Genomic DNA, 25541 nt, shown 5'->3' with positions numbered 1-25541 from the left:
ACCAAGGTCGAGGGACTATGGTTGTAAGAGGCTACATAGCGACGCGTCAGGAAAGCGAGTCAATCTCGGTATTGACGCTTCCAAAGCACAGTTGTATTAGTTACGTGGGTAAGTACATAATGAAAGTTTCCTGCCGTTGACTCGATGACTAAGTACAAACCTAAAACATAGCGGCCAATTTACTAGCTGCCTCCCTTGCATCTAACCGCGGTCGTTGGGGTGTAACGCGAACAGAGCTTGTCATCTGAGTGGGCCTCATCGTACCCAACGGGTCAAGGTCATCGGCTAGCACTCTCTGGGTACCATCCGCCGCCGAGCGAAGGGGCAAAGTGGGCAGGCTACTTGTCAATGGATCGCCCGTAATGCGAGGGCTAGAGAACTGAGATGACGGCGGCGGCGGTAATGGAGACGCCAAAGGGGAAGAAGAGGATTTGATGAACATTGATTTGGTTCCATCAACGTACTTTCCACCGAGTGGAGGACCGTCGTCTATGACTGGGGTCTTCGGAACGGGAGAGGAGGGACCTGCTCCCGGTGATTGAGGAGGTAGATGCGGAGATGAGTAGGGAGATACTGGTCGCGAAGATTGCGCTTGCCGAGCAGCAAATGATTGCACTGCAGTGGGAGGAGCAGAAGACGGGGGTGTACTGAACCGTGATCCCGATTGTGATAACGGATTGCTCGACGCTGCAGGCAGCGGTTGAGACAATGGATCGTAATTTTGGGATTGGGGATGAGGTAGTATCTGTCCTACTGACCCCTGAGGCGTTTGCACTCTGGGAGGGGCTTGATGATGGTAAAAGCCGTTGGAACGAGTTGCTTCTATTGCGGACTGTGATTGAGGATGCGAGAATTTGAAATCGTCTTCAAGAGGCGGAACAATGGAAGGCTTAGGTGCCTTTAGAGTTGCGGGCTCCACTTTCTTCGCGGCATTGCTAATGTCCGCCCTAAGTGCCTCCAGTTCACGAAGAAGCTGCCTCTCATACATGATAGATGATCGCGCGTGTTCAATGAGTGCCGTAGAAATGTCATCGTTCGCGTATCTGTTGTGCACTTCGAGGGCTCGATGTAAGTTTTGGGAGATTCCTTCGGCTCTTCGAGCAAGGACTTGCTCATACTTGCTCGCCTGAAAGGGTCAAGATTCAGTGCGAAAGTGAGAGGAACGATATGAACGAACGCAAACCTCTTCTATTTCTTCAAGTGCTTCATCCACTCGATCCGGCCGAATATTAGAACTCGCCTTCAGGCGCTCTATTTGCCTACGTTTGGAAATTGTGGTCTTAACGGCGGCCTGATATTCCTCGAGCACGCCAGTCCGCATCTGCAGGGTCTCTTTCGCAGATCGGGCATTCATTCCCTGATATCCCAACGAATCTCCCAAGACTACACATTCACTGATTGCCTGAGCTTGATCTAAATCCGCCAAACTATGCCACGTCCTCCCCAGCTTCCGGAAGGCATTCGCCAGGGGTGGGTGGGCTTCACTTGTCGCGACATTGATGAGTTTATTCCCCATTTCAGAATGCGCGGCAGCGAGGGCTGGAAAGCTAATCGTGAGACTTGAGTAAAAACGAACGAGAAAAAACACTAACGCACTCCTTCGCGAGACAGCCAGTTTATCCACTGCCTTGGCGGAATCGAAGAACAGCCCTTCCAACTTCGCCAACTCGAACCTTGCCTTTTGAAGTTCCTCGTCTTCATCTGGTACTCCGCGGCGAATTAACCCGAATCCAGATGGTGTCTTGCGGCGTGTCCGAGGCGTAGGCTGATACCCAAAATCACTTTCAATGAAAGAACGTAGGTCTTCGTCGTTGATCAAAATAGGATCCTCGCATACTCTCGTTAACCATCTCTGAATCATGATCCGAACGAGACGATCATCTTCCTCGTCAGTCGGCGCGGAAGTCTGTGCAAGTGGTAACGCTGGCACGATAGTCTGAGGATTACTCTGAACGATAGTCTCGTAGAACTGCTGAAATTCCACATATGAACGCGACACATTTCGATAGGTTGTCCCCGTGAAATTGGAAAGGTTGGTCTATGTGCAAACACGCGTAGACGTCGCTCGTTAATCACCATGTACAGCAGCTCAAGAAAGACCACATGCCTGAGCATCCAGCTTGAACAATATGTCTCTTCTGTTTCTGTCAAGACCGCTGACTTTTACCCGGAGATACGGCACTGGTTTTTCAAACGACTTTCCATTCGAGCCAACCGTCTCCCTTGGCGAAATAAGTCCTGCTTCAGGCTGACCATATATCTTTGGTTCTTTTCCATATATTCCAGGTGCTGGGCCCTTATCTGGGGTGGGTGGTACGGGAGATGGTGCACGTTGAAGGTCGGGAATAGGAGAATTGGGCGCATGAGATGTTGGGAGCCACGGAGGCTGTTCGTCATTGCCGCCCCATGTTGAATTGTTTGAGCTGAGGGGATCGAACATGGCTTAGGCAATCCAGGCCCTTCGTTATGAGAGGATTGTGTTAGGATAGTTGTCGTTGTCGTTGACAGTCGAACGATGCTTGGGATCTTACATAAGAAACTCGTGCTCATTTCATTGATCAACACCATTCTAACTGCAATAGCATTGTGTACGCCTCGTATTCAACTAATATTCCAGGTAGCATGATATTGTACATGAATGTCCCAGTAGTCCATATGTGTCCTTCCATAACAAAACGAAGAATATAGAAAGTAGATCTCATCATTAGAATATCAGGGCGCTATGCAGCTTGGTATCTTTATATTTTTGAGGCTCCGGCTAAGTGAGGGGATGTATGGCTGAGTACCGGCCGATGGAACGAGAAAGAGTCACTCACTCGCCGTTGAAAAGACCCCACCAGCCTTCTACTCCGCCGAATTGGTTGTCCTAGATTAAGGGTTAGTAAAAACGAATTCTAACAGGTTCAATAGGAATGTAAACCGTACTTTCCACTTTTCATCAGAGAACTGAAGGTAAATTGAGTCAGAAATCTTGAAACCGAAAATAAACCAAAATGTTGGAGCGAGTTACTCACCTCGAAGAAGAAATAGCCTGTTCCGTTATTATTAGCTTGGCAGACAAACGTGTCGATGAAGATCTGTAGGTTCTCGACGGAGGCAGCAGAAGCACCGTTGTTTGCATTCGCGGCATCCGATGATTTCTGCCAGAAGTGACGATGAGAGGCGCTGATAAAATGGGTCACCGAGAGAACGCACCGTCGGCCAACCAGTTTCAGCGATGTACATTTTGGGCTGTTGGCGTGATCTATCAATCCTACTGTACTTGGGGGTAGAATCTGCAACCTACCTTATTCGGAAGATTAGCAGCTGGTTGAACGTTAGTTTCTCGGAAGAACTGATTGGTCCAGGCAGCAGCGTCTTGGATAGTTGTGTTTGCGAACCAGGGATGAACATTCGCCATCTAGTATGTAAGAAATAAGTGAAGAGTTAAACATGGAAGTCGTTACGCACTCCATAGTCGACAGCTTCCAAAACCTTGTTATTAAACCAAGCGCCAGCGTCCGAGTTTCCGACTGGAATTGTCTTCGGAAGTTTCATATCCGCAAGCATCTGGCGAGTATCTGTGACGTTGGCAATCAATAAACTCGCGCCTAAAGCGATATCTATTCAGTGGTGTAACAGCTGAAAATAAAGGGAATGACATGCCTTGATTGCCAATTGCGCTGTTAGGGTCCCCTCCTCCGTTGTCGAGCATATAGCTAGAACGCGAGAGGGTCAGACGAGGTCACTAGACGAGCTAGGTAGACGACCAACTTCAGCATAAATTCGTTTCCTACGGTGATTCCTGCAATGTGATCTGTCCCGTAAGTCTGAATGGCCTGCTTAATCAACTCCTTTTGACGGCTGTATGGCGTGCTGTCTGAGGGGATGACATAGTTTCCGAGGAAGACTTGGAGGTTGGTCTTCGTTTGCCTGATGGCTTCCAGCTAAAAAGGTAAAGCACGTTTGTTAAAGGATTAAAACCGTGAGGTTCAAGCGAAAACTAACAACAAGAGCAGACTGATTGCAATCTGCACCATATAGGCGAATTCGTGTCGTAATTTGAGATATGAGCTTTCAAAGACTTAGTGGATGTTTGAGAGGGAAGTATTGTAACAGCACACCTGAATGTCTTTGATCACATTCTGTAGATTATTGCCACAGTCCGGTAGTTGTGAACCCTCGGGTGTATATGCAATCGCATAGAATGCCTTGTGCAAGTTTGGATCCGTCTCAAATGTGCTAGGGTCGTTAGGATCGCTCTGTTTTGGTCCGCCGGGATTGGATGAGGAACCTCGGCTACCACTAGAGGAGCTGGCGGCAGAGGAGTTCTTATTCTTATTGCTCTGTGTAACTCCGACACCTACACCCACAGCAATAGCGATAATAGCAAGGAGAGCGGCAACAGATCCGACAATCTGGTGTAGGTTTTTTAGACAAATTCGAAAAGAAGAAAAAATAACAGTGGAAGCAAACAACGTACGATCCATTTACGACGCTTGGAAGGACCACGAGATTCAGGTTCTGACATGTTGAACGATGGCCAGGTACAGTCAGGAGAATGAAGGAATGGAATGCGCCAAAAGGACGAGAAGGTGAGGACTAAGTAAGGAACGTTATAAAGGAGGCTTCATGCAGTGCAGCGTGAAACGCTAAAAATAAATGGCAGGCGCGGGAAAAGGGAGCTTGTCCACATCGGGCATCGCGGCGTCACAATCACGCTCACTTCCCCCGTGCTCGTCGCGTTCTTTTCCTTGAATATACATTTTGCGCGTAGTATTGTGCAAGAAAACACCACCAGCGACACCAACACTTTCATGGTCCCCAAGGCATTCACCGAATCATCTCATACCAAACCCTTCCGAGCGAAGGGCCCTGTCATCACCATTCTGGCCGCATAAATTCCTAATAATGAGAATATTATTGCTGTTTATTCTGGTTCTCACAAACAAGGCGAGATCCCGCCTGAGCGCTCACGGCAAGGGCGCTTAGTTCAGTCACTATCACGGCTTGGACGGTTACAGCGACCTGCCTCACGCCAGATCCACGACATACATACCGATGAGGGAAGTGGGTAGAAAACAATGTTGTGTATTGAACTCAAATCAACAAATTATACAAGAATATTTTGGTTAAATAATCAGATAAAGATCGTTTATTACTTTAGAACGTCAGGCCTCGGGATCTTCTAACCACAGAGGAAGGATATGTCCCATCCTCAAAACCTTCGTCCGAAGATATTTGTCCAAGTCTTCACCATACACCGCACTCCCACCGATCAATGTCGCGCCAGCTTTCCGTTCATGGTCGTGTTGTATCTCGTTATGAGAATGCATCACAAGATGAGGATTCCGCGATTGCCAGCTTCGCGGAATCATAGGAACGCGTTCAACAACTTTGATTCCCTCGTTCACCAGCGCAGCAACTTTATCCGGGTTGTTCGTCAACACTCTCACACCTTCACACAATCCCAAGTCCCTCATGATCGCGCCAGCGATCTCGTACCCACGTTCGTCCGCTTTGTGTCCAAGCATAAGATTTGCAGTGACTGTGTCGTGGCCAAGGTCTTGTAGATTGTACGCGCGTATTTTGGAGAGCAATCCGATCCCTCGACCCTCCTGACGGAGATAAATTACTGCACCACGTCCAGGAATGGTTTCTTGCGGAGATGAGGCGGATATTGCGACGGGTTGTGAGATTTGCCGGATTGCTTCGTCTAATTGTTCGCCACAATCGCACCGCATACTTCCTATAGTTTCTCCGGTGAAACATTCAGAGTGTATGCGTATCAGAGGTGCGGGTACATCGGTACAAAGTCCATGATTGTTATGGCAGGACGATGTGGACGGAGATGATGCTCTTTGCGAAGACCGTGATAGTCTGCCAACGTATGCTCCACGCGTTATACGGTCCATTTCAGTTTCGTTATCCCAAACTGCATCCAACGATTGCGAACGAATATGGGGAGGCCCATCTTGCGATTCATCGAATTGTGCGGAATCAACCACGATTGCGAGATGTTCTTTTTTATCCCGGTTGTTGTGGTAGAGATGGAGGAATGCTGGACCATGAGGAGTAGGGATTCTAGTTCGAGCCATGCATTTGACTTTGACTTCCACAGGTACTGAAGGTTTCCGTTTGTGTGCAGTGACTTCAGAGTTACTGGTGGGTTTGATCCCCAGGTCCGTCTCTACCGGTCGATCAGGTGGGATATTCTCGACTGCAGCGAGCGGTACGGGTATATCGTTCTTCTTCTCAATTTCTCCGTTGACTAATCCTAGCCGTTGTCGACGGGGCGCTTGCCTGCTGACATATGTGAGGCGTTTACGGTCAGACCTGGTGGACGAAGAATCTCCGGTGAACTTGGTCCAATCCCAAGAGCCTTCGTGCTGAGCCATGCACACACCAGGAAAGAAATCGTGTGCGTAATGATTTCGAGTAACATGGGGTCCGGAGGCGGCAGCGGCGGCTATGAGGAGAGGGTCTAAAGCTGCATCTCGCCGAGGAAGAAAAGTCTTGCGAGTGGGAGGAGCAGGACTGGTGAGTAAGTCGAGTAAAGCAGCGTCTGCTTGCAGATCGGAATGGTGAACCATAGGGAGTGGAAATATGGTCAATGTATAAAACAAGTATGGGAGAAATGGGCAGCTCGATGAGATCCAAATGTGAGCTGCTTATTTTGCTTTATTTCCGTCTCACGTAAGCAATCGGGTATCCGGCGGCCGCCCACTTGACTGTGACGCTGTGACGATTCTTTACGCCCTCATTCAAGCTGTCGGTCGACATTCCTTATTTCAAGCCCTCGTCTGTCTCCCTCTTTCGAATATTGGACTCATTAGTGTAAGCACAATGTGCTGACGCGGGCTTTCTCATACACCAGCGTCACTCGATAGCTATCTTTGATTTTTTACCCCCTCGGCCGACCTTCGTTATCAACGCAATTCACAGGATCAAAAGTGGACACACCAAACGGCCTCCTTGGGCTCCCAAGGATTGCGGGGCAGGTTCTAGAGCAAATTAAATCTGGGGATATGCAAAACAAAGCGTTGTTGGCTTACAACTGCCCTCCTGAAATTCGACTCCGATCTTACAGAGAACAAGTTCGAACTGGTTTTCCACGTAAAATGGGTCTGGATTGCCTCGGTACATGCTCCCGTTCCTTCCGCCTTGCTACTTGAAGAGCTCTGTTGATACTCTATTGAAAGTTGTCTGGTTCTCTAACATCAGTCGCACTTCTGGTAATCTATTTGCCGCTGGTCCAGTCGACCTCCGCTTAGCTTATCCTTTTGGTACCACTCCCTCTCTTCTCGCACTCTGGCGTTGTTGTAGCTCAACTTGATACTGTCCTGTACTTAGTGTTTCTCTGACTTGCATCGGCATTCTAGAATCGCCTGAACGAGCCGTCCATCTTTACACCCAAATAGCTGTGTCTTAATATGAACTCGATATTCATCTCATGTGTATTCCTATTCTGCTTTGAGCATGACGAAAGTCGCGCCCAGAAGTGCCGGCTCAAAACTACCATGACTACTTTCAACTCTACCCTTGGGAATGTAACGAGCGACCGCAGCCTCTACGACAAGGCCTCAAGTGCAGTGCTTCTAGATGGAATACTTCAATCTTTTACTATCGGACTAATCGCTGGACAAGCGTTCAAATATTGGGCTGACTACCGAGATGATTCGAGGCAAAAGCGGTTGTTTACTGCTAGCGTTGTATTGTTCTCTGTGTAGGTCTGTTTTAACCTGTGGGTTAGTTTTCGGACTCGCTAATCTTCACTTGGCTGCGAATAGTTTACAAACTATTATCGAGATCTACAAGGTCTGGTTGATCATGATTCGCAAGGAGAAGTGGGCGAGTACCAACAGTCATAACTTGCGTAGCGGCGTGTATATATATGCTCATCAAGATGCGTTTATTCTAGTCTGGGAGTGCTATCGCTTGGTCTGATCTCTTTATCAACGGCTGCATTTGTTCGATGTGTCAGTCTTTCTTCATAAGGAGGTGTTGGAAGGTGCGTTACTTTTTGCGTCCACTAACATGTCGTTCGCCCTTAGTGCTGACATGGTAAACTTTTAGATGACTGGTAGAAGGCGAATAGTTTTGTATCCTCTTACTTTCCTCGCCGCCTTGATTGTAGTTCTGGTTGTCTTCATGGTGATCCACTCCTTCCCGGTTAAGCTGACTCATCCAGTTCTGATAACGATACTCAGGTTGTCAACATGGCACTGTCCTTTAGTACTCATCAAAGAAGCCATGAAGAGGTGCGGGATGCCTATCCTCAACACGTTCAGACTGCTTAACCCCGTTCTAGTTTCGTAAATTGATGCAAGCTGTATGATTCTTACCTGTGTTTCAATGAGCAAACTCGGATCTTTATTTGCAGATGAGAATAGGCTTTGCAATCTGGACCTCTTTGTCGCTATGTGAGTACTCAAGTTTGAGCCGCTATGACATTGCACTGATTGACTCAAGTTTTGGACGTTGTCGTCGCCTCTATTCGTAGGATTTGCCAAGTCCTAGTATTGCATTTTACCGACGCTTTCATTGCTAGTGGTCAATTCGCTTTGGAAAGCGAGAGCTGGAACATTGGCAGCGGATGACGTTGTGCGCCAGGTCATTTCAATCACATTTCAATCGGCCGTACTTCCAGCAATATCGATGATAACCGCCGTCATCTTGTCCAACTATGTGAGTCGATCACGACTCTTTCTTTTCTGCGCTAATTCCATATCAAGACCACGCAGCGCAATCTCGTTCTGCTCTTTCTTTTGTTGACAGGGAAGCTGTACACCTTTGGGTTTCTGCGTACTCTGAATTCGCGAGACAAGTTGCGCAAGCGCATGAGGTCAGGGTCTCGCGATCTAGGTCGTACCAGTCTGAGCCCTCGTGCGCAATTCGATACGTGTGCATGGAAAATGGCTACTCAGCCCGCGGAAGTGACGGTACAGGTCAGTCCTTGTGCACCACTCCTTCTCCGTGCACTGACCCTACGCTGCCGGTAGGCTTCCCGCAAGGCAGATGCTCCCGTCGATCCCCTATCGATCCCACCAACCGTCCACACGGCTGAAGGACTAGACACTCGTGTTGGTATTAAACTTCCCGTAGGGTCCGGCATTGCTTCGACGGAATTCCAGCTGAGTTCTCCACGACTCGATGCTTCTGAACGTGGCATCCCGAGGAATAGGATTCCTAGTCGACGTTAGACTGAATTTTGTTCGCTACTCGCTTCCCGACGAAGACTAGTAATAATTCTATACAATACCCTTCACTTTATTCATAAGTAGGTATACATGGCTACGTCTACATTCTATTCTTCACCGCAATCTACTGGAGCAGCTCTCTCAAGACTTGGATGATTTTATCACCAACTTCCTCTGTGGTGGCAGATCCGCCCAAATCGGCCGTTCTAAGTCCAAATCCACCATTTGACTTGAGATCCAGTACCTTCCGTACTGCGTTTTCCACCAACATGGCCGGTTTGTCGAGGCCAAGGGAATAACGAAGGAGCATCGCTGTGCTGAGAATGGTGCCGATGGGGTTCGCGATACCCTTCCCTGCAATGTCTGGCGCAGAACCGTGAATAGGCTCATACAGACCTAGTGTAGGCTTGAAATCAGGGGAAGGTTTTGAGGGAGCTCCTGCGAGAGAGGCGGACGGGAGCAAACCGAGAGATCCGGGAATTACACTGGATTGATCTGAGAGGCTGGAGGATACCCAAACCTGTTAGACAACTAGCCACATTTCGGAGTGGATACACTCACATATCACCGAAAAGGTTCTCCGTTAGGATGACGCCGTTCAACTTGTTGGGATTGGCGACCATGACCATCGCAGCCGAGTCCACCAGGTTGTGGTCAAATTTGAGTTGAGGATACTCTTTTTGTAAAGTCTCGGTCACGGTTTTCCTCCATAGCCTAGAGCAAGCCAACACGTTGGCCTTGTCTATCGAGTGAATCTCTAATGGTGGATTGGCAGAAAGAGCAATCTGTGCGGCTACTCTGGTGATGCGCTTGATTTCGTCTTCGCTGTAAATCATGGTATCCCAAGCTGTCCCAATGTCAGGTTCTGCACTGGCCTCTTTACGTTTACCGAAGTAGAGACCCCCGATCAGCTCGCGAACGACGATCATGTCGACGCCTCGAGCAACATCAGGCCTGAGTGGAGTGTATTCAAGCAACGCTTCAGATGCAAAATTCGCGGGCCGTATGTTGGCGTAAAGTCCGAGTGTTTTGCGCAATGTAAGAAGGCCTGGTTCTGGTCGAACTTTGGCATCTACACCCCATTTTGGGCCACCGATGGAACCTTGCAAAGTCTCTCAGTAGTTATCGAAGAGAAGCCTTCACCAAGCTCACCCATTAGAATGGCATCCGCTTGCTGGCATGCTTTTAGTGTCGATGCAGGTAGAGGTTCCCCGGTAGCATCAATGGCAGCACCACCAAAAAGCTGTGGCTCCAGCTGGAGGTTGAAGTCTGGTGATCCATCAGAGACCATTTGTAAAACCCTAACTGCCTGGTCGACCACTTCGGGACCTATGGACTAGCTTTGAGTGGACGTTCAAAGTGGAAAAAAGACAACATAATCACCAATTCCATCACCGTGAAGGACTGCGACGCGGAAGCTGAAGGTGGATGGTAAGAGGATGACGGAATGTTAGAGAGGTAGACCTACGAGCGTGTGGACATTGTCGAAGGAGCTGCTAAAAGTCGGAGTCATTAAAAAATATTTATACTTAGGCGCATTGAAGACTCGAGCAGACAAAATCGGCAATCACCTCTTTTTCTCCTCCATCGAGGACGCCATCATCGACTACTACGACTTCGAAAAAAAAAAGATGATGTCCACGACTCAGCGACCTAGATGTAAAACATTAGTGCTCGATGCCGGTCCATTACTTTCCCTCTCTCCTCTACGCGGTCTAGCCGAAACATATGTCACTGTTCCTCAAGTGCTTGCTGAATTGAAGGATAAAAATGCAAAAGAACATTTGGAACGCTTAGGATTGAACTTTGGAATAAAGATTGAAGTTAAGAATCCCAATCCTGCCAGTATCGCCTCAGGTATTCGCCTCGTAAACCTCCATAAATCATGCTGATGGCATCTTCTACCACCAGTCATACAGTGGGCGAAGAAAACAGGGGATTATTCTGTTTTATCGCATCCTGATATATGTGTACTCGCATTGACTCACACACTTAACGAAGAGGCACAAGCAAGAAAAGAAGAAGATTCAGGGGCGAGTCTGTCGATTTTTGATTTTGTCTACCAACTGACAGCAAGGGATTAGTAGGCAGCCCAGAATTTGGAAGGAAACGAGACTCTCATTGCAGATGCCTCAGAATTAACCACACCATTGGACGGGCAAGAGAGATCGTCAAGCGAAAAACTAGACTGTTCACCCATTTCAGATACGGAACCCTCAAAGTTGGGCTCATCGGCAGAGGACCAGGAGGACCAGGAACCTTTCGATGTGGAGCTACACCCTGTAGAAAACGATGACACGTCTTCGACTCCTCATTCCAAGGAACAAATTTCCCAATCCACAGTGCATAATTCCAACACACCTCTGTATGAAGATCCATTGGACTTTGATGATGGTGAAGGGGAGTGGATAACACCGACTAATGTCGGACTGCACAAATCCCGTGCCTTAGAGCTTTTGCCGTCAGATGGCGGAAACAAGGGAAAAGGCAAAACAAAAGACGAGGTCATTTCTGTGGGGTGCATGACCGCCGATTTCGCGATGCAAAACGTACTTCTGCAGATGGATCTCACTCTGGTGGGCACTGAAGGAAAGAGAATACAGAGGGTGAAAACTTGGGTGCTAAGATGTCATGCTTGCTTCAAGTCGGTCCTTACTTGTGTCTACTCTCGTTATTATCGCTTATTTCCTCTCCTAGGATATGTAAGGATTCGTCAAAGAAATTCTGTCCATCCTGTGGTAATCCTTCGCTACTTCGAGCGTCGGTGACACTATCAGCTCCCAATGTCGACTCCGACGCGCCGGCAATGCAGGTGCATCTAAAACCCAATTTCCAGTACAACATACGAGGAACAAAATATTCGATACCTGCTCCAAAGCCTGGTTCAGCGAAGACTGGGACTGGCGAAGGGCTCATTCTACGAGAAGACCAATCTGAGTATCTGAGAGCACAGAAGCGTGCGGAGAGCAAACGAGAACGAGAAGAAGCGAAGATGATGAAGGGGTTCCTTTCTAAGGGTGTCGATGGTGGTTCAGTAGCTGTGGGTAGTTGGATGGATCCAGATTGGGTTCCTGAAATCATGTCTGCAAGTTCTGGAGGCAAAGGACGGAGCACAAGGGGAGCTAATGAGATGCCCGTAGTAGGATACGGAAGAAAAAATCCTAATGAAAGGCGTAAACACAAGAAGTAGACTTACACTCGCTTTCCCCTACTTGATGAATGCACGAGGGTCCTGTTCCGAGCGAAACACTGACACTTCATTTAGCGATGATACATCGATGCACTCTATGTGATGCAAACGTTTCGAAGATAGATTTATTGGCCAAGACTCCGATTCATGAATCGTCTCTTTTGGAACGACATCCACCACTTGCTGGGTATATCTCCGTCACCATACAGAATAACGATTAACCTCTCCGACAACTCTTGCCTGACTTGAGTAAGATAGGACCGCAGATAGTCTAACAGATGATGTGACGAAATGGTCGTCCACGAGCGTGATTACGACTCACCAGCATCGGCGCGGCTTGAAGGCGCAGCGTAGTGTGCGTTCAGCGCAAAGTTAGCATCTCCTGGTATGGCGAAACTGTCCACCGATAACGTGTTCAAGTGTTTCCTAGCCTCGATTTTACCGGGTGTCGTTTTTGCGCTTCCGATCTTGGCTAAACAGTCGGAAATGAAGAGTATGAGGACAATAAGTGTGCGATCTGCTGGTCCTTTGATTTCGAAATTGCGAAATAGAGAGTTTGCGCGAAAGAGGTCGAGAGTTTCGTCTATAATATCTGGCTGTTCTGGGTCGGCTGTTGACGAGACAGGATTTAGGGCGAACAACGTTGTAGTAGGATGGGAACTGACCGATGGGAGAAGGTCCCCTGATTTTGGTCTTTATTGGAAGAATAGACATGTTTCCAACTTGTCGCACATCTGAAACTTCGTTGAATGAGGAATGATAGGCCTGGAAAGATGCTGAGGGAATGAATGAGAGCAAGTGCTAGAGTACTCACAGGCATGATGGTGACAATTCGTGTTCAAGGCGCAGCGAGTTGGTCGTTTAGCGCTTAGAGCTTAGTGCTTACTGTGGTACTGTCATCTACACCGACAGTTAATGCATCCGAGGTTCTTCCACTTCTGGCGTTGCGCTAGGCACTGCAGTGAGCCATTCGAACTGTAATTTTGCGAGTTGTCACTAAAGAACACACAGATAGATAGTAATTTGATCACTCGATTTGCCACAAATTCCCAGATTTTCCTCTGAGTCTCAACCACTTCCATCAAACCACTTTCGCGAGACGTCCAAGTGTCCTCTAATTTGGCGGGTTTCCTTTCACGTTCACGTTTGCCAAAGTTTGCCTCCCGCACGACTTTTACTCCCAGCCTTCCACCCGTTTAACAGCACCATTCAATGTCTTTGTTCATTTTGCGACACCCTCAATTCTGAAGTGAATTTGCGCTGCTACCGAAGAGTACTTCGTCGGCTTGAGGGTCCTTCAATACAATACTTACTCCCAGTGGATTGTGGCGCCGGTTCTTGTCACCTTAAGCGAGAACAATCAGACTCCAATATCAAATAGCGAATACGGCGACCGGTGTCCTACTCATACCGGGTCTCTCGACGCGTCTACGGAAAGAGTTCCTGTCAGCGATACAGATTCAAGGAACTTTGGAAAAACCTATTAGTTCAGGTCAAAACCCTCCTTACGAGACGATGTACAGTTTTTCTATCGTTCCTACCCAATTTCTCCAGCTCTTACCTTGCCAAAACAAGCCGGATCATCTGCGAAGGATAATTGACATTTGGGTAATGGCATACCATTTGTCCGGAGAAGGAGCGCCTGAGAGCTAACTCGAGGTACCACATCTACATATCCTTCCCATTTTCCATGCAGCCCATCATCCAGATTCGACATTATCGGGAAATGATTTAGATACAAAAGCAAGAACACGATGCAAGTATAGCCCTACACCCCATGTTTCGCTTGAAATCTCTCCTCCCCTTTCTCCTGCTTCCCCTCTCCCTCACGGGTAACGCTGCTCTCCGTAAGCGAACTTTCGACGCGGCCTCTGACCCATCACTCGAAAATGGCCAAACCATCCTCCGTAACGAAGCTTTCGGCGTTACCATTGACCCATCCCTCGCTCACAATCAAACCTTCGACTTCATTGTCGTTGGTGGTGGATTGACTGGTACGACCGTTGCAGCACGACTGGCCGAGACAGGGAAGTATACGGTGTTGCTCGTCGAAGCGGGAAGGGATGATAGGACTGACTCTAGGGTGTTCGATATCTATTCATACGGACGGGCGTTCGGCACGGACATGGATTGGCAGTGGCAGACTGAACACGGCAAGATGGTTTCGTAAGCTGGGTTCTCTGTCGACTTAAACACAGGCTGGGACTAATCGAGGTGCTTTTCAAATAGCGGGAAAACCTTGGGTGGAAGTTCCTCTATCAACGGGGGTCACTATACCCGAGGTGAGCGGTTTCGTGTTGTTGGAGGATTTGACTGACCACGACCAGGTCTCACTGCTCAATACGATGCATGGTCTTCTCTCCTGGATCCATCCGAGGCAAGCGTTGGATGGAATTGGCAGGGTTTATTTGATTACATGAAAAAGGTGAACTGACTTGCAAGCTACCTTGGGCAATGTCTGACCTCCTGCCTAGTCGGAAGGATTCTCAGGTCCAAACGAACAACAAGCAGCCAAAGGCGCACAAGCTATCGATTCCTTTCATGGATTTAACGGACCTGTCCAAGTCACATTTCCAGACAAGATGTATGGGGGGCCCCAACAGCATGCTTACATCGACACTATTCAAGGTCTTACGGGAATGACGCATTGCCCGGATTTGAACGGTGGCAATCCCAACTGTGTTTCAATGACACCGTTTGTGAGCCTTCTTCCCAAGAATTTTCAGATATGCTCGAGCTGAAATAGGACTAATTGCCTAGACGATGGACTGGCATGCTGCTGATCGTCGTTCGTCTTCTGTTGAAGCCTATCTTAGTCCCGTCGAGAACGTAAGGACAAAATGGTTAACTTTGACCAAGCATCAGGTAGGAAATGTCTAATTCAGCAGGATTTTCTTGACGTACCGTCAAGGTTACGAAACTCATTTGGGCAAATCCTGGGAGCATTCCCCTTAAAGCTTCCGGAATTCAATTCGCTCCAGCCTGCGGGAGCAGCACCAGGTATAGTGCTTATGCTAGAAGAGAAGTTATAGTCGCCGCAGGCGCGATCGCCGTAAGTTTCTCCTAGTATCGTACCATTTTGTTCACTCAACCACCCCTTCTTTCTATCAGACCCCTGCTCTACTCCAACTCTCCGGAATTGGTGACTCCTCCCTCCTCTCGTCACTCGGCATCACCACCTATGTCGACCTCAAAACTGTTGGAAGGAATCTGCAAGAGCAGACGATGACCTCTTTGGGCGCCAACGGGAACGGCTTCGATCCCGATGGCCGAGGTCCCTCAAACTGTATCGCCTTCCCTAACATTCGACAAGTGTTTGGAAACAACGCCAATAGCTCTATCAGCAAGATAAACAGTAATTTGGCCAATTGGGCAAACAGTCAAGCGGGATCAGCCTTGAGTAGTGCGGCTCTGCAGCAGATCTATCAGGTGCAAGCGGATCTGATCATCAACAGGAATGGTAAGTTCTTGAGCTGGCGATGAAACTTAGCAACAGCTAATGACCTGTTTTTAGCACCGGTAGCGGAGATGTTCTATGATACAGGATACCCTGAGTAAGAATTCACTCGCGTTCGAACCGTCGCCTCGACTGCTCACGTTGTGTTCTCAGCGATCTCGGAATCGACATGTGGCAGCTTCTACCTTTCAGCAGAGGAACAGTCAAGATAACGGTCATTACTTTTCGCTGTCCAAGAATCCCAAGGTACTAACATTCGACCATTCAGACGAGCAATCCTTTTACCAAACCTCAAGTTCGAGTCAACTACTTCTCGGTCGACTGGGATATGGATGTCCAGATTGCCGCAGCAAGACTGTCAAGACGAGTATTGACGAGCCCGCCTCTAAGGTACCTTGACATTCGGGATGCCCGTTCCATGAAATAGAGATATTGACCACCACTTATCCCAGCTCCCTATCAACAGGAGAGACCATACCGGGAGGCGCTGTTCCCGATGGTGCAGATCGTGGTTCCGACGCTCAGTGGAGAAGTTGGATTCAGAAGAATTACGGTGCCGTCGCTCACCCCATCGGTACGGCTGCTATGATGCGACGAAGTCTTGGAGGTACGGACACATGTTATCTCTTCTTGAATGGCGGTATTGATAATTTTTTGCTTTGCTTTGCTTCAGGAGTGGTAGATGCACAGTTGAAAGTATACGATACCTCAAACGTCCGCGTGGTTGATGCGTCAATCATGCCTCTACAAGTCAGTGCTCATTTGTCTTCGACATTATATGGAGTAGCAGAGAAGGCGGCGGACCTCATCAAGGCTGCGAATTAGGATTTGATTATTTGTATATACAGAATGCTTTAATACTGAATGGACAAACTGCTTAATTTTACCTGACGAGACTTTTGCCTTCGGGCCGTCTCCGGCCGGCCACCGGATTCATTTTCCCATCTTAATGCGATTCTGTCACTCAATACACCAAATCTCTCTTCAGCCTCATTTGCGCTGGTCAACTCGTCTCTCTCAGGTTTCCATTGAGGTTAGGTATGGATTCTTGCAAGGCCAGACTTCGTTTCCATCGTTGGGAATCAATACCATACGTTCACGTTGTTCACTCCCCATCGTCTAGTGTGCAAAATTTGCAACTTGGATCAGGTAAGAACTTGCTACAATAATTTATTTTACTTTACATAAATATGGTTTACTGATAAGTATAAACATGTCTATCATCACCGCAAAATGCGTGTTCTTCATAGCTTTGAAACATCCAAAGACTCCCCACAGTTGATCTCCTTCGCATCAAACTCCACATCATTTGTTGGCTGGGATGATACAATACCATTGGCATACCAAATGTAATGGTAGTCGTTCTTGCCAGGTTCTCCGCTAGGGTCACCATAGTTGATGCGAATCCTACCAGAACTCTCCTTATGGTCAATACCCACGACAGCCACACGCTGCTTTCCTGCTGGAACCTGAACAGTTATAAACTGACGTTCCGTTTGGGACTTTGCCTCGGACCAGCCGCCCTCTCCTCCGATTTTGATACCAAAGAGGTTGATTTCAGCTTTATCGGTGTGTTCCCAAGTTTCAGTCACTGTCTTTTCACCACCAACGTCGGTTGAAAGTGGGGGTGCGTTTGGGTTATCGCAGTTTGCAACTGGAGTTCCGAGTTGGAACCATCTGCGGCGGTTAGGGAGGTCGCCCTGTTTGAAGGAGTCGTTTTTTCAGTATTAGGCTCAATGGAGAGGGTATGATGGATTGGCATTACCTGTTTTTCGAAGGTACAAGCGTCTGCATCGCCAGTGGGACGACCCGGACAATGGTCGAGGTTGGCTGGGTCGGGACGGTCGACGTTCTTGCGAGCCTGAAGCTCAGAAGGAGCAGCGGAAGCCACTGCGAGAACGGAAGCGAGAGCGACAAAAGAAGTGCAGCGCATGCTAAAGAGGTAAGGAAGGTTGACTGAAGTTGAGGAGTGCTGGAATGATATCCCAACTGATATCTCTAGGGAGCTTTTATAGCTTTTCGATTATCTCCAAAGTCGGACTTCGTCGTTTCGAACATGATTATCACTTAGAGGACCTTGCCGTCGACTCCATTTCATTGAATGGGATGACTTCATCTCCGCTGCCCGGAGTTGGGTCAATTTCAATTACTTCGTCAATTTTCACATGTGGGGCCTTGTAGGTGTTTCAGGATGTTGTTACCCGAGCTCTGCCGAAGGTGTAATTAGTGATCCCCTCACAGCTTTGGCACCACCTCAACATGACTCTTGCTAGTTCTCACGTTCTGCCTTGGGTGTTAAATCCACCTGGGCATCATGGCTTGGAATAAACAATATGCGAACTATATTTCACAGTTCGCCGTGTTGGACGTGAAACAATCGAGGCTCTACAAGGCTCCACTTTTGACTTCAACGAATTGACGAAATGCAGAGTAGGATGGAGCGAGCGGCAACCTCATGATTCTCCAAATCACAGCCTGTGTATTGCCAGTGATTACACTTATGGCTACCAAGGAACAATGAATTTATTTCGGAGAAACTGGTTAACTTCATTCTCCCAAAACTAAGCGGGGAAACAGGTATAAAAGAAACCGCCTTGACCACTCACCTTTCCTCATCAACTCCGGTCAAGAGACATCCACCACAAGCATCTACTCTAACTTCTCTCTCGTACTACTCATCTCCAGACATGCACTTCTCTTCCCTCTTGACCCTTCTCGCCATTGTCGCTGCTACCTCTGCGGGTACCATCGACAAGCGAAAGAACGTCGACCGACCCGACCCAGCCAACCTTGATCACTGTCCCGGCCACGCAACTGGTGACGCAGACAAATGCACATTCGAGTCGCAATCCCAGGGTCCTGACTCTGTTCTCACCACCATAGTCGGTGACCCCGTCGACAACTGCAAAGGCGGAACCAACGACCTGAAAACAACCATTGGAGGTGACAAGACTGTCTCCCAGTCTTGGAAGTGGGGCGTGAGCGAAGGGTTCTCTGCGGATGGCGGAGAAGAGCTTCCGATCGGTGCATCGTTCGAGAACTCCGATACTTGGACTAGCACAGAGGCGAAGACGTTCAGGCAGAATGTCCAAGTCACTATTAGACCTGGACAAAAGGTAAGGGTTCACCTTCCCCCTCCCCTTGTATCTATTGTCCTCAATTTCTTTTCCCCTAGGCTGCTCTGGTTGCCAAAGTTACGGCGAAGACGTTCCTCGGTCGTGTTCGTGTTAATTATGGTGACCCGACTGGAGAAGCTGGCAAGAACGACTACCACTACATTTGGTACAACAACGGTGTTGGGAGCATTCAACCTACCGACCAAGTTGTGTACGACCAAAAGATCGTCAACTGCGACCAAGATATTTAGATCGACCTAACGAATATTATTAATATTTATGATATCTATTCTTACAATATATTGTGGAAGCGTAAATCGATTTTCGTTTTCGAGAGCATCATGATCAAGCGCCCGTACGGTGTAGGGTGACTTTGACCTGTTGCTCTCATGTCTTGGCAGGCCGGAAGTCTCTCTGAAAACCGTACATCCACTTCTCAAGATGCGCTATTAGATCCTACAACCTTCGTCTTTCCTAAACCATTCGAATCCAATATCATCACCATCAACAGGGACGGGAGTACGCCAGTCTGATATTTCTACTCTGACTTCATTCCGAAGTGAAGCCGAGAGCTTGTGAATAAATTTATCTTTACTTTTTTTAACTTTTCGTTTGAAAGGACAAGGCCAGACTTGAACATTAGTGAGTCTGAGGGGTTAGAGTGTAATTATAGACAAATTTCAACCCCAGGAGTGACAGTTGCCCTGCCTAGATGGCCATCGAGGACGTCAGATGCATATCCTGATGATTGCCGTGGCACGCTATCAGCGCCGAGTATGCAATAATGATTGAATAATCGCCACCTGTACAAACCTTTTGGCTTTTCAACCTCTTTTGCGTGGAGGACAGGTCTTGTTCACATTCAGACTTGAAGTGTCTACCCGAGTACGGATTCTTGGAGGCAGTCTTCATTTCCATCGTTGAGCATCCGTTTACGTTCACGAATCACTACCCATGCAACTTGGATCAGGTAAAAAAACTTGCTACAATAATCTATTTTACTTGACATAAGTATGGTTTACTGATAAGTATAACCATGGCATAGGTCTATCATCACCGCGAAATGCGCGTTCTTCAAAGCATTGTAACATCCAAGGACTCCCCGCAGTTGATCTCCCTCGCATCAAACTCCACATCATCCGTTGGCTGGGATGATACAATACCATTGGCATACCAGACGTAATGGTAGTTGTTCTTGCCAGATTCTCCGCTAGGGTCACCATAGTTGATGCGAATCCTACCAGAACTCTCCTTATGATCAACACCCACAACAGCCACACGCTGCTTTCCAGCTGGAATTTCGACAGTTATAGATTGACGTTCTGTTTGGGACGTGGCTTGAGACCAGCTGCCCTCTCCTCCGATTTTGATACCAAAGAGGTCGATTTCGGCTTTATCGGTGTGTTCCCAAGTTTCAGTCACTGTCTTTTCACCACCAACATCGGTTGAAAGTGAGGGTGCGTTTGGGTTATCGCAGTTTGCAACTGGAGTTCCGAGTTGGAACCATATGCGACGGTTAGGAAGGTCGCCCTATTTGAAGGAAGAAGTCAGTATTTGGCTCAATTGAGAGGGTAGGATGGATCAGGATTACCTGTTTTTCAAAGGTACAAGCGTCAGCATCGCCAGTGGGACGACCTGGACAGTGGTCGAGGTTGGCTGGGTCGGGACGGTCGACGTTCTTGCGAGCCTGAAGCTCAGAAGGAGCAGCGGAGGCTACTGCGAGAACGGAGGCGAGAGCGACAAAAGAAGTGCAACGCATGTTAAAGAGGTAAAGAAGTTGAGTGAAGTTGAGGAGTGCTGGAATAATATTTCCACTGGAATCTAGGGATCTTTTATAGCTTTTCGACTAGTATCTCAAGTCGGACTTCACCGTTTCGAACATGACTCAATTATCACTGCCCGGTCTTGCTGTCGACTCGACTCCATGTCATTGAACGGGATGATTCTATCTCTGTTGCCTCCGAGTTTGGTCATTTTCAATTACTTCTTCAATTTTATGATGGGGTTTCCCCAGGTGTTCCCCTCTGCGGAAGGCGTAATTCGTAGACACGACTGTTGCTAGTTCTCACGCTCTGCCTTGGGCGGAATCCACATCGAGAACAAGAACAAGTTATGATCGGCTGGCTACGATACATCAGTAACTTAGGTACAAGTAATCAGTACTAGCGTTTCGCCAGCTCTTTCTAGTAAGGACCGCTTAATGCCGGTAGAGACCTTTATTACCCCATTTAGATATTTTTCCCAACTACTGTAGGGCATGAAATTTGAAGCCCAGAAACACAGCGGATGATCACTGTCTATTTTTCTTTGTCTGTCTCTCACTAGCATCGGGCTCAGATATCGATCTCCGCGTTTCCTTCTTGTTCACTCTTCTCGGAGATGGTAATGTCGGGTTGCTGGCGATGAAGGCATCTGGGTATTCCAGATGGACCATCATGCTGAGTTTTTGGTGATTTGGCATGATACCTTCCAAGGGGCTACCGTTTTTCGGTGGTCTGGGCGGGAATTCGGCATGAAACTTTTGGGCCAATTTCGGTCTGTTTTGGCGTGAAAGATGGCAAAAACTTGCATACTCAGTAGCGCTCACTCATGTCGCCAGTAGCCAACGCGTCAGTGACGGGGCTGTCAACGAACTATGTTCCACAGTTCGCTGTGTTGAACATGAAACAGTCGTCCGTTTTTGACTGCATGACTTGTCAACTGACGGGAAAGAAGTGTCAAGTAAGTAGGATGGAACGACCTCGTGAATCTCGTCACAGTCTCCAACCTGTGTATTCATTACACCTATGGCTACCAAGGAACGAACGAAACTGGTCGACTTCATTTTTCCAAAACCAAGAGGGCCAACAGGTATAAAAGAAGCCGAATTTACTACTCACTTTTCCTCACAAGGGTCATCTACTACAAGCATCTACTCTTACTTCTCTCTCGTACTCATCTCCATACATGTACTTCTCTTCCTTCTTGACTCTTCTCGCCATTGTCGCTGCCACCTCTGCGGGTACCATCGACAAGCGAAAGAACGTTGACCGACCCGACCCAGGCAATCTTGACCACTGTCCCGGCCACGCAACTGGTGACGCCGACAAATGCACATTCGAGTCGCAATCCCAGGGTCCCGACTCTGTTCTCACTACCATAGTCGGTGACCCCGTCGACAACTGCCAAGGCGGGACCAGCGATCTCAAAACGACCATCGGAGGCGACAAGACTGTCTCCCAGTCTTGGAAGTGGGGCGTGAGCGAAGGGTTCTCTGCGGATGGCGGCGAAGAGCTTCCGATCGGTGCATCGTTCGAGAACTCCGATACTTGGACTAGAACAGAGGACAAGAAGTTCAGTCAAAACGTTGAAGTCACTATCAGACCTGGACAAAAGGTAAGGGTTCACCTTTTTCCCCATCTTGTATCCGTTGTCCTTAACTTCTTTTCTCCTAGGCTGCTCTAGTTGCCAAAGTGACTGCCAAGACCTACCTCGGTCGCGTTCGTGTTAATTATGGTGACCCGACTGGAGAAGCTGGCAAAAATGACTACCACTTCATTTGGTATAATAATGGTGTTGGGAGCATTCAACCTACCGACCAAGTTGTGTACGACCAAAAGATCGTCAACTGCGATCAAGATATTTAGGATAGTTACCATATTCATTCTCATAATATAGTAGCAGTAAATTGATTTTCACCCAATTCGTATCACTAACCCTCTGCTCATGTCAAGCCGGAAGTCTTTCTGAAAACCGTCTCAGGATGCCCAGGAGCATTCAACCTACCGATTGCAAATGGTGCAGTATATACATGATGATTATCCGTGTAATCCTAACAAGAAAGCTGGGTATAATTATGTACAAACAACGATTATCCGTCCACAAACCAATTAAACTCGAGGCCTTGATTCCACCATATCCAGGAAGTCTGTGGCGTCTTGAGGTAGAGACCACTGTGAAGAATCCACATCACAACCAGTCAGCGTCAACTGAGACGGCCATTCCGGAGTACACGATCGTGAAGCCACGAATCCTCTGGATTCTACGGGTTCTTGACTACGGTACACTGATCGGGGTGGAGAAGACTGTTGCGGTCGCTGAGAAACAGCGTGGCCAATGGCAGTGCGGTCGCCTACATTCTGCAGCCACTCTTCATCACCTGAATCGGATTCAGTAGCAGAGATAGCTTGAGATAAGGGCTTCAAGGGAGGAACATCCTCCGCTGCGACATCCTGTGCTGCCAGAAACATGGGGTCTCCTTCGAAGAGGCTCGATATGTCGGTATCCTCAATAGGCATAATAAACGAGACATTTGAGTCTGAACGTTGGAGGCTGTTCGATGAGAACGATATATCTGGCGAACGGTCAGGCAAATCAAACTCCCTGAAATCACTTCTAAGCATTTGCACCGGCGTGCGCAGGGTAGATTCGAAAGTTCACTCACTTTGGCTCATTGCCGTTATTCCCCGTACTTTCGTGATTTGCCTCTCGTGGCCAATATTGTGGTTGACTCTGAGATTGGGAACTTGGAACTATATCCTGATCCTCAAGGGTCAAACGTCTGGCTCGTAGTGTGGCAAAGTAACTAGGGTCAAATTCCCGCTCTTGAGACTGTGAAGAGGGGACAATCTCGCTAGATCCGCGTCCAAGCGAAGACTTTGACGCTACGAACTCCTGCAACTGGGAGGTGATTTCCTCCAGATCTTTTGGTTGAGACGACGGGGCAATCCCTTCGAGTGACGTTGAGACTGATGAACCTTCCTCTGATAGTGACTGAGTCGTGCTTCTTCGGGAAGGAATGGCGAGATGTAATGGGCGTACTGGCGACACCTTATGGCTAGGTGTCTCGGGGACAATGTCCGAAGGGACGCGCCTGCGACGAATGGGAGTCTTCGGAGTCACCAGTCTTGAGCGTCTCACAGGGGATCGAATGGTGAAAGATCTCGATAAAGATGACGATGGTTCATCATCATTGGTCAGGTCGATGACTTGAGATTCGCGTCGTGTGTTGGTGTTCTTCACTGTGGATTTAGGAGTGGGATATTTGGCAGCGGATAGAGTGTGAACATGAGTAGGAGAAATACTGGTCCTTTTGGGAAGCGGAAGGACAGGAGAACGTGAGGAAGTGGTTGGCGGCCTATTCACGTAGCTATCCTTGTCATTAAAAACCTGTCGACGTGGATGAACAGATGTTCTCTGCTTCTGCCTCTTAGGAGAGGGCGAGCAAGAACGGTCTGTGGTTATTGTTGTCTCCGCATCTCCGCGTTTCCTCTTCGTAGGTCTAACATTTTCCTTCCTCTTACGTTCAAAATATGTACTAATCGCCGGCTCTCCGAGTGGCATGCGCAGTCACCAGAATACGCTATCCAGCTTGAGGAAGAGTAGCAGATAAACGAAAGGAAAGTCGAGGTAGTGGGTTAAGATGAAAGCAGTGCACGTCAGAGGCGCGGCATTTGTTTTGCTTTGTGCCCGTGACCCCGTGACCGTGTTGCATAAATTCGCGCAAGCCCGAACGCGTCTTTCCTCTACTCATACCTCATGTCTGATACTACCGACCCCCAGCAAGGGAAGAAGAGGAAAATGACACCTGACGAAAGCTCACCCTCCTCATCAATCGTTCAAAACTTACTCGTAAAGCGTCATTCAGACAAGGCAAAAATTCCGACGCGTGGCTCAGCCCTTTCAGCTGGGTACGATCTGTACAGGTGCGCTCCAGCACGGCATTCATGAATACGCTTGATATTGACTTAGTATGGCACGTCTCAGCGCTGAAGCCAAGACCATACCCCCTCATGGAAAGGGTCTTGTCAATACTCAAATCTCAATTGCCGTCCCACCCGGGCACTATGGCCGCGTTGCACCTAGAAGTGGTTTGGGTACGTTATTAGACCATGTCGAAATTAAAGCTGGAAACTCACCATCTTGCAAACAGCTTCCAAATTCATGATCGACACCGGCGCTGGGGTCGTTGACGCTGATTACCGAGGGATTGTTTTTGTTCTGCTCTTCAACCTCTCCGATCAGCCTTTCGAAGGTGGACATAAATATTTTTGGCTGCTATATATGCACTGACGCGGAGATCTAGTGGCAGAAGGAGACAGAATAGCTCAACTCATTCTCGAGAAAATTCATACACCAGAGATCATTGAAGTTGAGGTGAGCATGCTCTCATGCCCTGTCACCCATTGTCATCCTATACGTTTTCATTTACAGAATCTAGAAGAAACCGTGCGAGGGGCTGGTGGTTGGGGCTCTACTGGCGGACACAGTGCCCTATGATATCAATACCTTGTTCCTGCAAGTCGTTCGTGTTATCATTTATATATATCGGTTAAGTGGGACAACATCATTCAACGGGACAAAGGGCCACTATTCTACAACAACCGGTTTATATCCTTAGTATACGCTAATTGGTGGTAGCCCGAGTGTTTCCATCGCCACAGATGCAAATACAATTTTTATTTACACTGGATTATTGAAAGGAACATGATTCTTTCATGCCCAACGTTGTGGAAAGCATTACCGTTTTCATGGGTCAAAATACATGCACGGGGGTTTGTCCCGAATACCTTGATTTCTTGGACCCGCTGCGGAACACCCTTTACACTGATTCAAAAAGC

The 25541-nt window shown here is 48.1% G+C and overlaps 13 protein-coding genes across 13 annotated transcripts; 5 read left to right on the top strand and 8 right to left on the bottom strand.

The window, feature by feature from the left end:
- Nucleotides 1-160: 160 nt before the first annotated feature.
- E1B28_004115 (uncharacterized protein) lies at nt 161-2440 on the bottom strand (the record flags this gene model as incomplete). Its single annotated transcript, XM_043148572.1, has 4 exons — nt 161-1126; nt 1184-1539; nt 1597-2038; nt 2108-2440. The coding sequence occupies 4 exons, from the start codon at nt 2438-2440 to the stop codon at nt 161-163; spliced, it is 2097 nt and encodes a 698-aa protein (XP_043013171.1).
- A 144-nt stretch (nt 2441-2584) lies between these two features.
- E1B28_004114 (uncharacterized protein) lies at nt 2585-4624 on the bottom strand. The gene is made up of 12 exons (XM_043148571.1): nt 4463-4624; nt 4104-4397; nt 3988-4053; nt 3754-3926; nt 3646-3698; nt 3451-3590; nt 3287-3400; nt 3196-3231; nt 3015-3140; nt 2926-2946; nt 2817-2866; nt 2585-2758 (listed from the first exon to the last, which is right to left on the bottom strand). Exons 1-12 carry the CDS (start codon nt 4508-4510, stop codon nt 2713-2715), a joined length of 1167 nt encoding a protein of 388 aa, XP_043013170.1. The 5' UTR covers nt 4511-4624; the 3' UTR covers nt 2585-2712.
- Nucleotides 4625-5050: 426 nt separating this feature from the next.
- Nucleotides 5051-6640, bottom strand: E1B28_004113 (uncharacterized protein). Its single transcript, XM_043148570.1, has one exon. It carries the CDS (start codon nt 6570-6572, stop codon nt 5151-5153), a length of 1422 nt encoding a protein of 473 aa, XP_043013169.1. The 5' UTR covers nt 6573-6640; the 3' UTR covers nt 5051-5150.
- Nucleotides 6641-6734: 94 nt separating this feature from the next.
- E1B28_004112 (uncharacterized protein) lies at nt 6735-9199 on the top strand. Its single transcript, XM_043148569.1, has 11 exons — nt 6735-7705; nt 7770-7830; nt 7901-7990; nt 8056-8133; nt 8190-8240; nt 8291-8311; nt 8363-8402; nt 8452-8478; nt 8531-8667; nt 8715-8927; nt 8982-9199. Exons 1-11 carry the CDS (start codon nt 7413-7415, stop codon nt 9180-9182), a joined length of 1212 nt encoding a protein of 403 aa, XP_043013168.1. The 5' UTR covers nt 6735-7412; the 3' UTR covers nt 9183-9199.
- A 104-nt stretch (nt 9200-9303) lies between these two features.
- Nucleotides 9304-10661, bottom strand: LEU2 (3-isopropylmalate dehydrogenase; the record flags this gene model as incomplete). Its single annotated transcript, XM_043148568.1, has 5 exons — nt 9304-9682; nt 9741-10281; nt 10332-10508; nt 10563-10597; nt 10648-10661. The coding sequence occupies 5 exons, from the start codon at nt 10659-10661 to the stop codon at nt 9304-9306; spliced, it is 1146 nt and encodes a 381-aa protein (XP_043013167.1).
- A 58-nt stretch (nt 10662-10719) lies between these two features.
- Nucleotides 10720-12979, top strand: E1B28_004110 (uncharacterized protein). Its single transcript, XM_043148567.1, has 4 exons — nt 10720-11036; nt 11091-11216; nt 11271-11823; nt 11877-12979. The coding sequence occupies exons 1-4, from the start codon at nt 10811-10813 to the stop codon at nt 12367-12369; spliced, it is 1398 nt and encodes a 465-aa protein (XP_043013166.1). The 5' UTR covers nt 10720-10810; the 3' UTR covers nt 12370-12979.
- E1B28_004109 (uncharacterized protein) lies at nt 12495-13189 on the bottom strand (the record flags this gene model as incomplete). Its single annotated transcript, XM_043148566.1, has 4 exons — nt 12495-12640; nt 12692-12979; nt 13035-13134; nt 13184-13189. 4 exons carry the CDS (start codon nt 13187-13189, stop codon nt 12495-12497), a joined length of 540 nt encoding a protein of 179 aa, XP_043013165.1.
- Nucleotides 13190-13253: 64 nt separating this feature from the next.
- On the top strand, nt 13254-16654 carry E1B28_004108 (uncharacterized protein). The gene is made up of 13 exons (XM_043148565.1): nt 13254-13330; nt 13381-14535; nt 14599-14651; nt 14697-14794; nt 14844-15068; nt 15130-15234; nt 15281-15421; nt 15481-15829; nt 15884-15923; nt 15980-16040; nt 16095-16216; nt 16279-16433; nt 16500-16654. Exons 2-13 carry the CDS (start codon nt 14147-14149, stop codon nt 16649-16651), a joined length of 1890 nt encoding a protein of 629 aa, XP_043013164.1. The 5' UTR covers nt 13254-13330; nt 13381-14146; the 3' UTR covers nt 16652-16654.
- Nucleotides 16655-17070: 416 nt separating this feature from the next.
- Nucleotides 17071-17759, bottom strand: E1B28_004107 (uncharacterized protein; the record flags this gene model as incomplete). Its single annotated transcript, XM_043148564.1, has 2 exons — nt 17071-17526; nt 17592-17759. 2 exons carry the CDS (start codon nt 17757-17759, stop codon nt 17071-17073), a joined length of 624 nt encoding a protein of 207 aa, XP_043013163.1.
- Nucleotides 17760-18513: 754 nt separating this feature from the next.
- E1B28_004106 (uncharacterized protein) lies at nt 18514-19193 on the top strand (the record flags this gene model as incomplete). The annotated part of the gene is made up of 2 exons (XM_043148563.1): nt 18514-18942; nt 19002-19193. 2 exons carry the CDS (start codon nt 18514-18516, stop codon nt 19191-19193), a joined length of 621 nt encoding a protein of 206 aa, XP_043013162.1.
- Nucleotides 19194-20016: 823 nt separating this feature from the next.
- On the bottom strand, nt 20017-20701 carry E1B28_004105 (uncharacterized protein; the record flags this gene model as incomplete). Its single annotated transcript, XM_043148562.1, has 2 exons — nt 20017-20472; nt 20534-20701. The coding sequence occupies 2 exons, from the start codon at nt 20699-20701 to the stop codon at nt 20017-20019; spliced, it is 624 nt and encodes a 207-aa protein (XP_043013161.1).
- A 560-nt stretch (nt 20702-21261) lies between these two features.
- Nucleotides 21262-22635, top strand: E1B28_004104 (uncharacterized protein). Its single transcript, XM_043148561.1, has 2 exons — nt 21262-22317; nt 22377-22635. Exons 1-2 carry the CDS (start codon nt 21889-21891, stop codon nt 22566-22568), a joined length of 621 nt encoding a protein of 206 aa, XP_043013160.1. The 5' UTR covers nt 21262-21888; the 3' UTR covers nt 22569-22635.
- Nucleotides 22636-22674: 39 nt separating this feature from the next.
- Nucleotides 22675-24344, bottom strand: E1B28_004103 (uncharacterized protein). Its single transcript, XM_043148560.1, has 2 exons — nt 23366-24344; nt 22675-23304 (listed from the first exon to the last, which is right to left on the bottom strand). The coding sequence occupies exons 1-2, from the start codon at nt 24262-24264 to the stop codon at nt 22812-22814; spliced, it is 1392 nt and encodes a 463-aa protein (XP_043013159.1). The 5' UTR covers nt 24265-24344; the 3' UTR covers nt 22675-22811.
- Between the last annotated feature and the right edge of the window lie 1197 nt (nt 24345-25541).

Source organism: Marasmius oreades, chromosome 2 (assembly GCF_018924745.1).
Source record: "Marasmius oreades isolate 03SP1 chromosome 2, whole genome shotgun sequence".
Lineage (NCBI taxonomy): Eukaryota > Fungi > Basidiomycota > Agaricomycetes > Agaricales > Marasmiaceae > Marasmius > Marasmius oreades.
This window is presented reverse-complemented; position numbering and strand designations above follow the sequence as displayed.

Coding starts and splice junctions, on each gene's coding strand:
- E1B28_004114 (XM_043148571.1), bottom strand. CDS start 4,510: ATGTCAGAACCTGAATCTCGTGGTCCTTCCAAGCGTCGTAAATGGATC. Junction 4,398..4,462: donor CCAAGCGTCGTAAATGGATC/GTACGTTGTTTG, acceptor AACCTACACCAG/ATTGTCGGATCTGTTGCCGC. Junction 3,591..3,645: donor CAGCGCAATTGGCAATCAAG/GCATGTCATTCC, acceptor ATATCGCTTTAG/GCGCGAGTTTATTGATTGCC.
- E1B28_004113 (XM_043148570.1), bottom strand. CDS start 6,572: ATGGTTCACCATTCCGATCTGCAAGCAGACGCTGCTTTACTCGACTTA.
- E1B28_004112 (XM_043148569.1), top strand. CDS start 7,413: ATGAACTCGATATTCATCTCATGTGTATTCCTATTCTGCTTTGAGCAT. Junction 7,991..8,055: donor TCATAAGGAGGTGTTGGAAG/GTGCGTTACTTT, acceptor GTAAACTTTTAG/ATGACTGGTAGAAGGCGAAT. Junction 8,241..8,290: donor ATCAAAGAAGCCATGAAGAG/GTGCGGGATGCC, acceptor ACCCCGTTCTAG/TTTCGTAAATTGATGCAAGC.
- E1B28_004110 (XM_043148567.1), top strand. CDS start 10,811: ATGATGTCCACGACTCAGCGACCTAGATGTAAAACATTAGTGCTCGAT. Junction 11,037..11,090: donor TCCTGCCAGTATCGCCTCAG/GTATTCGCCTCG, acceptor TTCTACCACCAG/TCATACAGTGGGCGAAGAAA. Junction 11,217..11,270: donor AGAAGAAGATTCAGGGGCGA/GTCTGTCGATTT, acceptor ATTAGTAGGCAG/CCCAGAATTTGGAAGGAAAC.
- E1B28_004108 (XM_043148565.1), top strand. CDS start 14,147: ATGTTTCGCTTGAAATCTCTCCTCCCCTTTCTCCTGCTTCCCCTCTCC. Junction 15,830..15,883: donor TCTGATCATCAACAGGAATG/GTAAGTTCTTGA, acceptor ACCTGTTTTTAG/CACCGGTAGCGGAGATGTTC. Junction 16,434..16,499: donor GATGCGACGAAGTCTTGGAG/GTACGGACACAT, acceptor GCTTTGCTTCAG/GAGTGGTAGATGCACAGTTG.
- E1B28_004104 (XM_043148561.1), top strand. CDS start 21,889: ATGTACTTCTCTTCCTTCTTGACTCTTCTCGCCATTGTCGCTGCCACC. Junction 22,318..22,376: donor CTATCAGACCTGGACAAAAG/GTAAGGGTTCAC, acceptor CTTTTCTCCTAG/GCTGCTCTAGTTGCCAAAGT.
- E1B28_004103 (XM_043148560.1), bottom strand. CDS start 24,264: ATGCCACTCGGAGAGCCGGCGATTAGTACATATTTTGAACGTAAGAGG. Junction 23,305..23,365: donor AATAACGGCAATGAGCCAAA/GTGAGTGAACTT, acceptor AAGTGATTTCAG/GGAGTTTGATTTGCCTGACC.